The 14,709-nt window shown below is 39.8% G+C and overlaps 1 protein-coding gene across 2 annotated transcripts in view; it reads right to left on the reverse strand.

The window, feature by feature from the left end:
• Positions 1–4,937: 4,937 nt before the first annotated feature.
• UGGT2 (UDP-glucose glycoprotein glucosyltransferase 2) overlaps positions 4,938–14,709 on the reverse strand; it is a 409,630-nt gene continuing 399,858 nt past the window's right edge. For both annotated transcript variants that reach the window (XM_056555597.1, XM_056555598.1), the window contains 3 exons: positions 11,094–11,210; positions 7,413–7,557; positions 4,938–6,025 (listed from right to left, as the gene is read on the reverse strand). In XM_056555597.1, coding sequence (XP_056411572.1) covers positions 6,003–6,025; positions 7,413–7,557; positions 11,094–11,210 — 285 coding nt within the window. In that variant the 3' untranslated portion in view covers positions 4,938–6,002. The remainder of the gene's footprint in view (positions 6,026–7,412; positions 7,558–11,093; positions 11,211–14,709) is intronic.

Below are 14,709 nucleotides of genomic sequence, written 5' to 3' on the forward strand. Positions count from 1 at the left end.
CCGATCAGCCCGACAGAGCTGCTGGGATGCTTTTACTTTCACTTTTAGACGCGGTGATCAATTTTGATCACCGCGTCTAAAGAGTTAATGCCGGACATCTGCCGGAACGGCGATGTTCGGCATTAGCCATGGGTCCTGGCTGCTGATAGCAGCCGGGACCGTGCGGGTATGATGCGAGCTCAGCTCCTGAGCTCACTTCATAACCCTCCCGTGCCGCAGCGTCGGGTATACCTGTCGTTCTGCGGCAAGGGGTTAAATAGAGATGAGTGAAGTTACAGTACTACGATTCTGCACGAACTTCTCAGCTCGGTGTTTGCTGACTTTAGCCTGCATAAATTAGTTCAGCTTTCAGGCGCTCCGGTGGGCTGGAAAAGGTGGATACAATCTTAGGAGAGAGGACTGTAAACTGTATCCACCTTTTCCAGCCCACCGGAGCGCCTGAAAGCTGAACTAATTTATGCAGGCTAAAGTCATCAACAGCCGAGCCGCGAGGTTCGTGCAGAATCGAATTACTGTAACTTCGCTCATCTCTAGGGTTAAACATGCCAGTTGTGTTCCATCTGATCAGCTATTTTTTTTTTTATGGGGTTTTCAACCATTTACATTACAATGGGAATGCCTTAACACACCAGCAACACAGAAGATCGATGCAAAAAAGTAGCACAACTGTCTTAAAAACACAATGTGTTAATACAGCCTAACTGCATTCTTCAATTTTATTTAATAGGACACATGCACAATACTTGGTGGGAATCAGATGGTTTCCTCAGCAGAGTCCTGTGCATGGAGCCTCGGTACACTTCATATGAAGGAAGAGTAAAGGTGCAGCCATACTGTGGCTTAGTACAAATCGGAGCCCATAATACAGCAAAGTGTTTGATGCCTAATTTTGTTAGACATTCTGTATAAGCAAACTCCATAATGTTGGGGACAACAAGCATAAATGCATTTCCATAAATATTTTCTAAGATTCTGATTTCTCTTCAGCCCCATATGGAGGATGTAATGAATGGCGGTGCTCCATCCTTGTAGAATGTTGCACAACCATGACACTGGAGCAGAACTTCAGTCTCTTTAATTAAAGTAATCAATGCCTCATCAAGCACAATTACTCCTAATCATTTGTCATTTCAGAAATAGCTGGAAATTTTGATGGGTTTTCCCTGAAATCTGAAAAGAAATGTGCCGAGCTAATCAGACTCAATTCACAGTGTGATCCCTGAATAATTACATTAAAGGCAAATTACAGCTAAATACATGGTGTCGCTAAATGGAGGAATATTTTGTAGAATTCGTGTATTTTGAATGAACTCCATATATCCAGAACTAAATGTTCTCTGTGTAGTCTGTGGAGGGGGGTTACTACATTGACCCACACCCTCACCTATTCAAAGAGTACCTGTCATCAAATCATATTTTTTAAACTAACTCAGATTATATTCCCTAACTACTCCTAACACCCCTTCTGCCCTTAATTCTTTTACAAGCTTTAAAAAGCTCTGTATCATACCTTTCCCCTTGCTCACATTGTGTGAGCTCCAGGCAGGAGAAAGTGGGCGTTCCCCAGCAGGCGCGATGTCACTGAAGCCTGTGAGAGCAAAATGGAGAGTTAGGCAGGGTTTTTTCAATTCTGGCGCAAAATTTGGCGCAGACAGAATTTCTGGCGCAATGCGACAGAATCTGGCTCACAACCCGACAAAACATGTCTGGTTTGCAATAGTAAATGAGGGCCATTCTTTTTTAGCCAAACTTGTGCAACATTTTGTTGTTACAGAATAGTAAGAGATGTAATAGGCATACATTACAAATAATGTACTCAAACTACATGAAACTTCTCAGTACTTAAATAGGTACTGTCAAATGCAAAACTTACATGTTGTACATCTTGGCAAAATATTAACCTTTCTAATATACTTCATAAGAAAATTTTATTTCCTTTTTTATAAAAATCATGACTTATAAAATCATGACTTTGTCCAAGCTGAAGCACAGGCATGGACAGAGTCCAGTAAGTGAGGGTGGGCTAGCACTCCTCTGTGCTCTCTCCTGTCTGATAGGACTCCTCTGTGCTCTCTTCTGTCTGAGGGCACTCCTCTGTGCTCTCTCCTGTCTGATAGTACTCCTCTGTGCTCTCTCCTGTCTGATAGCACTCCTCTGTGCTCTCTCCTGTCTGATAGCACTCCTCTGTGCTCTCTCCTGTCTGATAGCGCTCCTCTGTGCTCTCCCCTGTCTGATAGGACTCCTCTGTGCTCTCTCCTGTCTGATAGTACTCCTCTGTGCTCCCTCCTGTCTGATAGGACTCCTTTGTGCTCTCCCCTGTCTGATAGTACTCCTCTGTGCTCTCTCCTGTCTGATAGGACTCCTCTGTGCTCTCTCCTGTCTGATAGTACTCCTCTGTGCTCTCTCCTGTCTGATAGCACTCCTTTGTGCTCTCCCCTGTCTGATAGCACTCCTCTGTGCTCTCTGCTGTCTGATAGTAATCCTCTGTGCTCTCTCCTGTCTGATAGCACTCCTTTGTGCTCTCTCCTGTCTGATAGTAATCCTCTGTGCTCTCTCCTGTCTGATAGCACTCCTCTGTGCTCTCTCCTGTCTGATAGGACTCCTCTGTGCTCTCTGCTGTCTGATAGTAATCCTCTGTGCTCTCTCCTGTCTGATAGCACTCCTTTGTGCTCTCTCCTGTCTGATAGTAATCCTCTGTGCTCTCTCCTGTCTGATAGCACTCCTCTGTGCTCTCTCCTGTCTGATAGGACTCCTCTGTGCTCTCTTCTGTCTGAGAGCACTCCTCTGTGCTCTCTCCTGTCTGATAGTACTCCTCTGTGCTCTCTCCTGTCTGATAGCACTCCTCTGTGCTCTCTCCTGTCTGATAGTAATCCTCTGTGCTCTCTCCTGTCTGATAGTAATCCTCTGTGCTCTCTCCTGTCTGATAGCACTCCTCTGTGAGCTCTCCTGTCTGATAGTACTCCTCTGTGAGCTCTCCTGTCTGATAGCACTCCTCTGTGATCTCTCCTGTCTGATAGGACTTCTCTGTGCCCTCTCCTGTCTGATAGGACTCCTCTGTGCTCTCTCCTGTCTGATAGTACTCCTCTGTGCTCTCTCCTGTCCTATTAGTGCTAGTCCAACCTCAGTTACTGCACTTTGTCCAAGCTGAAGCACAGGCATGGACAAAGCCATGATTTTATTACCCGTGGTTTCTATAAAAAGGAAATAAAACGTTCTTATGAGTATATTAGAAAGGTTAATATTTTGACAAGATGTACAACATATAAAACATTTTTGAATCTGACAGTGCTAATTTAAAAAGTCAAACTACTGTACGTAAATGAGCAGCCATCACTGTGTCCTAACATTATATGGTGCACACACATGGAGTGATCTGATCTGTTCAGTTTGTTGAGCCTGACCAAATCTAGTAGTAAGCAGCTGTACAATTAAATTTTAGTGACACTGCCTATTATATCTGTGCAGAATTTCTAGGAACAAAGCAGTCAAACAACTAATGTCACTATAGAATGTGATGCTGTACAGGAAATGAGGCATGCTGGTATTGGAAGGTATTATTTATATTGGACACAAATATATTTGGCCTGACAAATAAGCATGAAGAAATGAATCTCTACCTTGTGGCAGGAAGACCATGCATATACTATTGTATACGTATCTGTATTACAGCTGTGTGAACGCAGCCTTATGGGGAGTAGAGCAGAAGAATCAGCCTATGATCTCATTAGGAATCTCTCCATTTTAGGAGCACTGTTTTTCTTTACCTTTAATCATAGAAAATATTTCACAAGTTCACGCAGATTATAATATGGTTATCTGCTGAGTTTGTATTTCATCCATAGGTATCTGTGTATAGAACAATCCTGAGATTAATCATTACACAAAAATATATCTGAAACAGGGGCCATCTAGTGGACAAAGTTTAGGTTACACCTCCATCAATTGCAAGCAAAAAAAAAAAAAAAAGAAGATAAATAACAAAAACATTAATGCCACACACAGTCATGACAAATAAAGCTAGGGTCAAACACTGCGTCAGTTTGGGATCTATTCCCAAAACTGTTTTCCTCTTCCCTATCTGGGCTATGTTCCTCTATGAGGAAAAATAAGAAAGAGAAAACAACTGCTGAAATGTGAATGCAGCTGAAAGTAGGATTTACACAATATTTTGGTCAGTAGTTTTACCAAAGCCAAGAGTGGAAGCAACACGAAAAAAAAAACTATGATAGAAAGATTTGCAAATGGTTCTGTATTTTGGACTAATTCTCGGTTTTGGTCAAAATACTGGCCCTGATTTACTAAGAGTGCAGTGTAGGTTTCTTTGTGGGTTTTAATTCCCTGCAATTTATTTTCCAACGTATTTACTAAGGTTTCCCTACATTTTCACTTTCCCTACATTTTGCTTTTTTTTTACACATGCTCTGATCGGTCGGGTTTTCCTTCAAATCCATGACATTTTATGTGGAAACCTTAGTAAATATGTTGGATTGGGTAAAAATGTCGGGAACACGCCCCTTTTCGGAGACCACGCTCCCTTTTCCCCGGCAACCACGCCCCTTTTTTCGGGTTTTCTTAGCAAAATGGAGAGTTAGTCGGGGTTTCTTCAATTCTGGCGCAAATTCTGGCGCAGACAGAATTTCTGGCGCAGATTCTGGCGCAGACAGAATTTCTGGCGCAATGCGACAGAATCTGGCGCACAACCCGACAAAAGATGTTGGGTTTGTAATAGTAAATGAGGGCCACTGTGTATGAATCCATCCTGTATTTGGACAGTATAAGAACAGAATTGGATGGGGACAGGGCAAAGAAGGGAAATTTACTTTTGAGACGATTCTCGGGTATATGGATCCCCGTACATTGCTTTTTAACAGAGCTTCCAAAGTAGATATGCCTTCGAACACGTATACACAGACAAACCAAATACACAGAAGTGACTGTAAACATATTGTCATTTATAACAACAATGCTTGTATAATAACATGATCTGTACAAATCTAAATTTACAGCAGAAAAAACATACATTCATATAACATTAGTGTGTCAGCATTTTATAGGAACAAATAGACAGATATTTCAGTAATAAAAGTGGCCAAAAACTAGATGGGTCACTATCTATCTACCTACCTGTGTGTGTGTATGAATATATGTGTATATTTATTTGTTTAGCAGAGACATCTCATACCAAGGGCAGAGCTGGGGTCTACTATTTAACAGTCTGGTTCATCATTATATGTGTGTGTTTATGTATATATGTGTGTATGTATATATTCATTTAGCAGTACCAACCTATTTTTTATGCTGTCTGACAATTTCAAAAAGGAACATGATAGAAACATGTCATACCAAGGGCAGAGCAGGGGTCTGCTATATAACAGTCTGGTTTAACCATTATCTGTGCAAAACTTTAAAGACTACAACGCTTAAGTTAATGTCGGTAATAACGGGCACCAAAACCTATCATACCTCTAAACCTGCCCTGTGCCATTCATAGTCTACACTGCCAATTACAAGAAAGTTGTCCATCAAGTACATGTAGGATATCGCAGCAAAACTTGCTGGTATACCATAGCTTAGAGCAGTGTTTTTCAACCAATGTGCCTTCAGCTGTTGCAAAACTACAACTCCCAGCATGCCCGGACAGCCAACGGCTGTCCGGGAATGCTGGGAGTTGTAGTTTTGAAACAGCATGAGCCACACTGGTTGGGAAACACTGTGCTAGAGACTCCTAACATAGACCTGTGTCCGGGAATCCAATGCTTCTTACCATTGCTGTACCATCCGACATAAAATTAATTCACAAAAAAATGTACCAAAAAATGTATGTTTAATTCATAAAAAAAAAATAATATATATATCTTTAGAAACACGTCTCTTAGTGATCAAAGAAGAACTGTCCATATGAATCCTAGTTTCCTGCAGATACAAGTCCTGCAATGTTAAGAGTCTATTGCAGAATGATGAGTCCGTTGTGGGGTCTTTACTTTCTGTGGACCTGAAACGTGCTAAAGTTCATCATGATTCAAGTCTGCAGAAAACAAGAGAAAAGGAGACATTGTGAAGCCTTTAGATTGGATGTGAGTCTTCACTGTACATATATCGTGTTGCACATACATGTGACCAATAGTAAAAACTATTTATTTCCATCATTTCTGATAATGCTATACATGATGGGGGTTAATAGTTTTGGAACAGGGCTAAATTAGAGCACTTCTTATAGGGAAACATTCTGTCAATTCGTTTTTGCCCTTAAAGGGGTTATCCAGGATTAGAAAAACAGAACTGATTTCTTCCAAAAACACCATCTCTGTCCTCAGGTTGTGTGGGGTATTGTAGCTTAGTTTCATTAAAGTGAATTGAGCCATGTTGTTATACCACACACAAACTGAGGGCAGATGTGGTGCTGTTTTTGGAAGAAAAAAAAAAAGCACTCTTTTCTGGGTACACAACATTTTTACATATGGCTGGTGGCAACAATAAATAAATAAATCTACTAACCTACCCCAATCCCCTGAGGCTGCAATTCCAAGGTCTCCCAGTCCCCATGCTTTATGGTTCCTGTGATTTGTTGTCTCGGTCACAAGCCAGGGAAGCACACTGCTTATTTTTTTTAAACGCACCCCAGGCCATATGAATGCATGTTTATGTCCCCTGGCAACCTCTATAAAAGGGCTAATTTCTTCCAAAACAGGCACCACATCTGCAATCAGGTTGTGTGTGGTATTACAACTTGGCTCCATTCACTTCAATAGAACTGACCTGCAGTACCACACACAAACTGAGGACATGAGTGGCGCTGTTTTTGCATGAAATCAGCTCTGTATTTTAATCCTGGATAACCTTTTAAGTGAGCTGCATCAACACCACCATCACACCCTCCCAGCGTCCCCCAGTGACCCAGGAGCTTTCTGGGTTCAAGTAAAGATACATCAGACCTGGAATATTTTAAACCATTTGGAAAACATTTTATTGTTGAAAACAAAATGATATAGCAAGTCTATCCGGAACCAAGACAAAATGTACTCTAATGTACAATAAAGAGGCAGTGACCCCTGATAAATCCAAAATCACTGACCCAGAAGGCAGAAGACAAGAAACACAAATCACTTAGAACTCTGGTGCTTCCGTAAACCTGGTACATCTCATGACAGATAACTGCTACTATACACTAAAAGGAGTGCGTATATAGAGGAATAAATGTGAAAGGAAAACTGCTGATGTGTTATAAAACAGCCACAGGCCTATAATGAAACACACAACATGTGACAGGAACCATGCTATTTACCATTATGAAAGCCTCACTTATGACAGCTGTCACCCTAGACACTGCGGTATAAAGAGTTAAAGGCTTGGGTATAGTACATGCCTCTGGCTATGAGACTGGCATCAAGTGATTCTCCTGCACATTGCCTTACCTTTAGGGGGTGCTTGTGTTCCATTCCTTTTCTGCTCTTCTATCCTTTTCAAAAACTGACGGATCTCATTGTCATAGTCGGTCCATTCAGGGACTATGCGTGCTGCAGCCTTTAATTTGGGTTCCTTAGTTTTGGGATTGTTGCACTGTGATTGAAAATATAGCAAGTAAGACAAGAAGCGCTATAGAGAATGGTTCAGATCCCCATTCATGCCAGTGAGCCAATAGGGCTTCCCCGCTTTGCACAATCCCTACTTATTAAAAGGTGCCCTAACAATAAGCTGATCACAAAGTGTCCAGCTAAGGGGACCACAAGGGTCCATCTGTAGGGAACCTGGCAGTGAGAGTGAAATATGAAATCATTTTGGCTGGAAATCTTTCAGCAATTTTGGACACAAACTATCCTTTCAATTGAGCTAATCTGTGCCTTAGCTTCTCAGAGAAGTTTACACTCAATATATGTGCGAATAAGTGACATGTGACTTAATCCATGTGTATCTCAAATCTGTACTCCGGACTGAAAAAATGTGTTCTGCAGTGCACAGTGGTATCAAGGGGCGCATTTTGAGGGTGTCTTAGATGCAATACACGTTATTTGGAACTGATGTTCAAATTCTTTGCAGCACCCCCAAAAGGAGAAATGAAGCATTACATAATGCTGATCCAAAAAAGTAGATTGTCTGTGTAATGCAGGAGAGTAGGGTCCTCCAGAGGTAAAGACACTCTTTGTAGCCACTCACCATTCTGAGCAAAAGTTTAAGATTGTGAATAGAGGATTCCCTCAATGAACTCTAATGGAGTATATAAAAAAGGTGATAAACTGGGCAATCCCCTTATAATCACACTGCCCTTACTTTTAATGTATTGGGTGCTGCTGTAATATATTAGGGTTTGGTATCCAGATGTGGCCACTGGATACTAGTTATCTATGATGGGATACTATTCATGTGGAACACATTCCTGGAGCTTCCTCTCACACAATGTTCTAACACACTACATAACATATACAGTTGGTGTATTCTTTTTTCACTTTTTTTTTTATAAATCATGCTGTAAATTCCCTAAGGACATCAAATTGCTATGTGAATATCAGGATATGCTAGACCTGAAAACCAATAAGATGACAAAATATTATAAAAGAAGATGTAAACTGCACCGGCTATAAAATTCCACTTTGAAATGATATTTCTCTTCGAAGTACAAAGAAACACAATAACTGCAAATGTATCCTGAACACTCCTATTATTGCAGATATCTCTTTAAATCAATATATTACACCACAGGCTGTCAAGATCTTTAAGTTGCTGTTTGAATAGCTGTCATTTTTTGGGTCTGACCACCCCAGGCAATAATGCAATTCTACTTTCTAGGCCTTGACAGATTACAGAATAGTTTATTGACTTCCACAAATTGAGCATTTACAGAAAAAGACATGCTCCCAGGCGGGGTGCTGTACATTTTCTCTTTTTTTTCCCTCAACACATTTGCTATAGAATGGAAATTCCAAGCCTACTGAATAGATCTTTCCTATGGCTTATTAGACTTGATCCCTTTAGGCACAGGTGGAACAAGAGGCTGCCACATTCGATTAAGAATAGAAAACAAAGAGGAACCAATTTTCTAACACTGTAAAGAAAACAAAATGTCAGAAAGATATATGGGAGCTGGGATATATCTAAGTAGTTGGAACAAGAAGCTTACAGTACAAAACAAATATCCCCAAAAACTGTACAGAACCGAGACTGATCAGTGATCTAATATAGGATTCACTATCCGACTGCAAAGAGGGACGTCACTAATCCAAAATCACTGACCCAATACACGCTGGTCATGTACAAATGCTGCGCATTTACTTGTGACAAATGTGAGAAACGACGCCTGCAAGATAATGTACAAGGTTCTGAGACAGACTACAGGGGTACACACTATGCGGAGTAGGTAGAACTAATGTGTGTCAGTTGTAGCATCAGTGGAGACAGTTCCTTAACTTGTACATATCACAGAAAAATAATGCTTATATATGTACATGCTTTACATCTCTTATTTGTCTAGCTATTGTATTTGGCTCACAAATCCCTCTTCTTCTGCTCACTCATTCCAACATAAACTGCGCAGGAAGGGCGTACCCGAGGCAAGCACTGAGCCCTTACTCACCATGCACTCACTTCCTCCCTGAGTCTGCTGCGCTGTGTTAGGCCTCTTTATTCAATCACCACAGGATGCTCCCTCTTTGTTTTCAGACAGGAGTCTGCTTTAACTGGAGCCTAGTGGTCTCTTTTATAAGTCATCATTTCTAAAAACGTATAATTTTTTATGAAGTATATTTAAAAAGGTTAATGTTTTGCCAAGATGTACAACATATAAAGTTTTTGATTCAGACAGTGCCCATTTAAGGAGCACAAAAAACAACTTGTTTAGAGCTTTATTGGATTGACCCTCAGCTCTACTATCAGTGTGATTAGGAACCACAACAGACTAGTAAACTCAAGTTACTGTCCGGTAGTAATGGAGTAATATTTGTTGCCATATTTTTTGTAAGGGCTTGTTCACACTAAGGATTCTCAATGGATTTTCACCACTCAAAATAATCTGGAATTGGTGCCAATGTTAATGTTCAATCTTCTGCCAGAATTCAACTCCTCATCAAAAGTTCTGCTACAGAACGTCTGATGTGTGAACTAAATAGCGGAATTCCCATAAAAATCAATGGGAGGCTGCTATAAGGTCCACACAGAATTTCTTGTAGGTATTCTGCACCGATTTTCCATAGTGTGAAAGGGGACAAACTGTCCTATACATCTGAATAGGTATTGTAAAAGTAAAACACAATGAATTAAGAATCTGGGGTTTGACCAAAAGCTTTCCTGGTTCAGTCACCAGAGGTTGTTGATTGAGTAATTGTAGCATAATAGAAGAAATCTTTCCTCTCTCATAAATATGTAGGTATGCCTTTTAGAGAATAAACCTGTCTTTGTGAAAATGTAAGGCCTACCAATTGTTACCAGTTGATATGTTGATGGCAGTCTTTCTAAATGCAATTTCTAAAAAAATGCATTTTCTGTGCTGATCCTTAATTGCATTTTTTTTATAACAAAAGAGCCATTTTAATATTATATTGTGATTCATATTGTACTTCTAAAATTGAATAAGGCTCAAAAGGTGTAAGTCAAATATGTTAATATATTTAACACAGAGAAACACAAAATCCTGACATTTTAATGTTTAGCTACATATTTCAGATTAGTTGGATACACTGCTATTATACCAAAAGTGGCACTGCTCTAGACATAGGATACATCTACTCAAGGTTGATATGACAAGCCACACAGCAGACAAAGCTGTCAAACCACATGCTAAGGGCCAGCCAATTAGAAAATGGCTATTATACCCCAAAAACAATGTACATTTAATACATCTGTGCCAATATGTGCAAAGTATTATGACAGCAGTGAAAACATGTTTTGCAAAACACATAATAAAATACAAATATTACTGCAACAGACAAATTAAGGGAACAAAATATTTTGGACATTTTCAAATGAAAGGCAAGTTTTGGTGGATGGGGAGCAAGAAAACCCAGCAAGCAATGTACGATTTGATCAGACTTTTTAAAATCATTGTCAAAGTTTGGCTTTTGCCGTCTTGTGGGACATACTGTTATTTTTCCCATACAGCTACTCACCAGATCTATAGTTTTGGCTTTTCCCTTGGACTTGTCATCACACCAGGTCTCACACCACAGCCACTCTTGAGGTAGGGATTTAATGGACACTTGGTGAATCATATTATTGGGAAGGTCCTGTATAAGGGATTTTAAATAGAACATACATTGATAGTTAAATGACAAGGTAGGATGAAAGCTCTTGTATTTCATTTCTAGAATCCCGACTTACACACAGTCATTGTTGATAATGACTCATGGCTTGAATCATCCAGGGGTAATTTTACTGTATTTACACTCAATGACCATTAGAAAATACAGTTGAATTAGCATCACTATTCTATACACCGACATACGTCCCTTACAGCATGCATTATGGATATCCATTACCTTCTTCCCATAATGCATGCTGGCATTATTTATTAACCAGGTAAGGGATGCACCCATACCTTGCCTTTCTCATGATGTAAAACTCAATGTGATTCATTAGACTTGTCCTCCTGTCACTCCACAGTTAAGTTCTAATGTCCATATGCCCATTGTAGTTACTTCTGGTAGTGGACAGGGTCACCACTTTGACTGCTATACATCTAAACAGCTTCAAAGCCAGTAAGATGCATTAACTATGTCAGCAGCTTGTGTTACAGTAGAACTTCTAGACCTAGTCATTTAGAAATCACAACCAGGTCCTTGTCACTCTATGCTGATTTCAGCATCTAAATCCACATGGAAATCCATCCCAAACAGACAAACGTTTTTCATTGTTCACACAGCTCTGAAAAATGTATGCCCTTTTTATAAACCGTATTTCAAATTTTTTGATGCTGAAACAAAAAGAAGTACCGTGTCACTTATCCGTGCAATATCAGAATTCAAATGTGGATTCTGAGGCGGCATTTTCCATCTCAAATTTTCAGAATGAAAAAGCCCTTATGCTTTCCCTAAGCTCTTAAACTGGTTTCTCCTCTCCTTTTATAATCAATGTCCTTCACTTAGTCTGACAATCTAATAAATTTCAATAAAAGAGCATTAATAGACAATAATAACTAAAAAAGTAAAATATGCAAAAACTGATATTGTGAAGATGCATTTTTTTGGGTAAGGTGTGGGAGTTCAGGCTTTAGACCTGAATATATGAATTTTGGAATCTGTATACTGTGATACACCTTTAAGTAAAGGAAACAGTTGATCCAGCTCACCCTGCAAAGTAGATCACTGATCAATGCACAGATCCTGTATCCTTGATCCCACGAAATGGAGAAACCATCAAAGAAAATATGCAAACCATCCAGCAAATGCAGTTAAAACTTTTTCTCCTTTACTATAAAAGTCCATGCAATACAGACGAACGCTCAGCTGCCGGAACAGACACACTTCTGGCCCCATGATTAAAAGTGCTTAGGTGGCAGAAATGCATCAGTATGCCGGCAGCTAAGAGTTTGTCTGTATTGCATGAACTTATTATAGAGAAGAAAAAGCTTTAACTGCATCTGCTGGATCCGCAGCATATTTTCTTTAATGCTGCTGTAAACATCCCTCCAATTGACAATTACAGAAATCACCAACACAACTAACCATAATAATTTGTCTGACAATTCAGAGAATCAGTCAGATGGACCTGAACATTGTTTTATTAATGGAATATGGGGTGATGGGTGGGATTGTACAGTCAGGGGGTGTGAATGTTGTACATTCAGGGACAAACATACCTAATACAAACCCCCTGACTGTATAATCCTGCCCATCATGATATTCCCTCCCGTTATTTAAATTAAGTTTACATCCATTTAATTGCCTGAATTGTCAGACAAACTATAAAACCACATATCATACTAATGGAAGGGCATATGAAGAAACTGTAAAAAGGTGAGTGATCAGGGTACGCAAAGCTATGATGAAGCCATCTCATTTTTTTGGAAGCTGGTCACATGTCCTCGTTAACAAATACTTATTTTTTTTTAATTATCAGGAAGTGTTCCATGTCAATTCAGCCTTTCCCTTTAAATAGCAGCAGGTTGCAGTTAAGTATTTGGGGATCCACATGACAGCCGACCTGCAGCATGGGTTTGTTCCCTTTGAACTACAAACCAATATTAAATACCTGAAAACTTCAATTCTAATGAGAACAAAGCTGATGGGAGGGGTGAGCTTCCTGGTTTTGTTCTTCTATCCCAAGTACAGTGTCTACATTAGGATGTAGAATTCATACACAATTGTGATACAATTTTGAATCTGGGCAAAAAAACGTACTAAACAACGATTTTCCACCCTTTTTAAAATTGGACAAAATCGAATGCGGATCAAAACTGATGCATGTGTTGGATACGATTATTCAATGTTAATCAATGTATACGACTTGATATACAGTTTTATACGATTTGCAGGTGAAAAATTTTGAGCTGAATTAGGATGGTAAAATGGGGATGTGAACCTAAGTTTAATTTCTGATTTTTTTTTTTACTGCTCAGTGTTAGCAGGTGTACTAGATACACTGTAGGTATCTGTGAAAGACAGCTAGCAGTTACAGTGGGGCATATACACTACACCTGCAATCCCATGTGTCCCCACAGGACCCTGAGAGTATCTAATACCCCTGATGACACTGACTCAGAAATACACATATCTACTGAGCTTGTAATGTTAAAGCTAGCTATCACATTCAGTGTACCTAACACTGCTGCTGCTACTGAGCAATATACACAGTCTGAAATGAAAGTCAGACATCACCTGAGCTTGTAATGTAAAGGCTAGCTAGCACATGCACTATATCTAATTCTCCTGCTGAAAAGGAGCAATAAATACAGTCAAAAATGAAGGGCCGACATCAACTGAATTTGCAATGTACATGCTAGCTAGCACATACATTATTTATACTAATGGTAATTCTGGCCTATGAAAAAGAAAGATGTGAGAGGCAGACATTAAATGTAAATAGAATTTGGACATTAATATGCATCTTTGCTGGAGTGAAATTGGCCTTCTCTCCCTACTGTATTAAGAGTCTGCACTTACGAAGAGATCTAAAGGGGGCTTTTTGCATTGTGAGACTTTTTGCATTTCTCAGCTGCACTCACTGTGTAAACGGGCTTGTGGTGGAGGGGGCACCTGCTCTAAGCTTGTGCAGGGCATGTACCTAGATTTATCAAGAGGTTTGCACCTCTGTACTTGCAGAAGTTTGCTTTGGATAGGTGTATGAAATGTTAGTCAATTAAAACTCTACATGCAGAGTCAGATGTCAAAGATCAGACTCAGGGGTCAGGTTTTACATTTTCAAAATCAGGCATCAGATATAAGATTCAGGTTGTCACGTATCAAATTAAGGTGTTTGGGTGAGTAACGAGTTTTAAACTGGCATTGACAATAGAAATATGTCCTAATATGGACACCATACACATACAAGATATTTTCCATAATATGTCCATAAAACTACATGTTAGCCATGAGTCCACTTTGGCACCTCACCAGATCACAGGGCATCTTCTGGCTTATTTTGGTCCTATCTGTTCTTATGACAAACCTAGGAACTTAGGATAAAGAGGCTGTTAGATTGAAACTAGCTTCAATACAGGCCCTCTTACCCACCTTGTAGGTAATCCATATTTTTCCTCCTTTGCACACAAGTCTTCTCTACTATCCC

Source organism: Hyla sarda, chromosome 2 (genome assembly GCF_029499605.1).
Source record: "Hyla sarda isolate aHylSar1 chromosome 2, aHylSar1.hap1, whole genome shotgun sequence".
In the NCBI taxonomy this organism is placed as follows: domain Eukaryota; kingdom Metazoa; phylum Chordata; class Amphibia; order Anura; family Hylidae; genus Hyla; species Hyla sarda.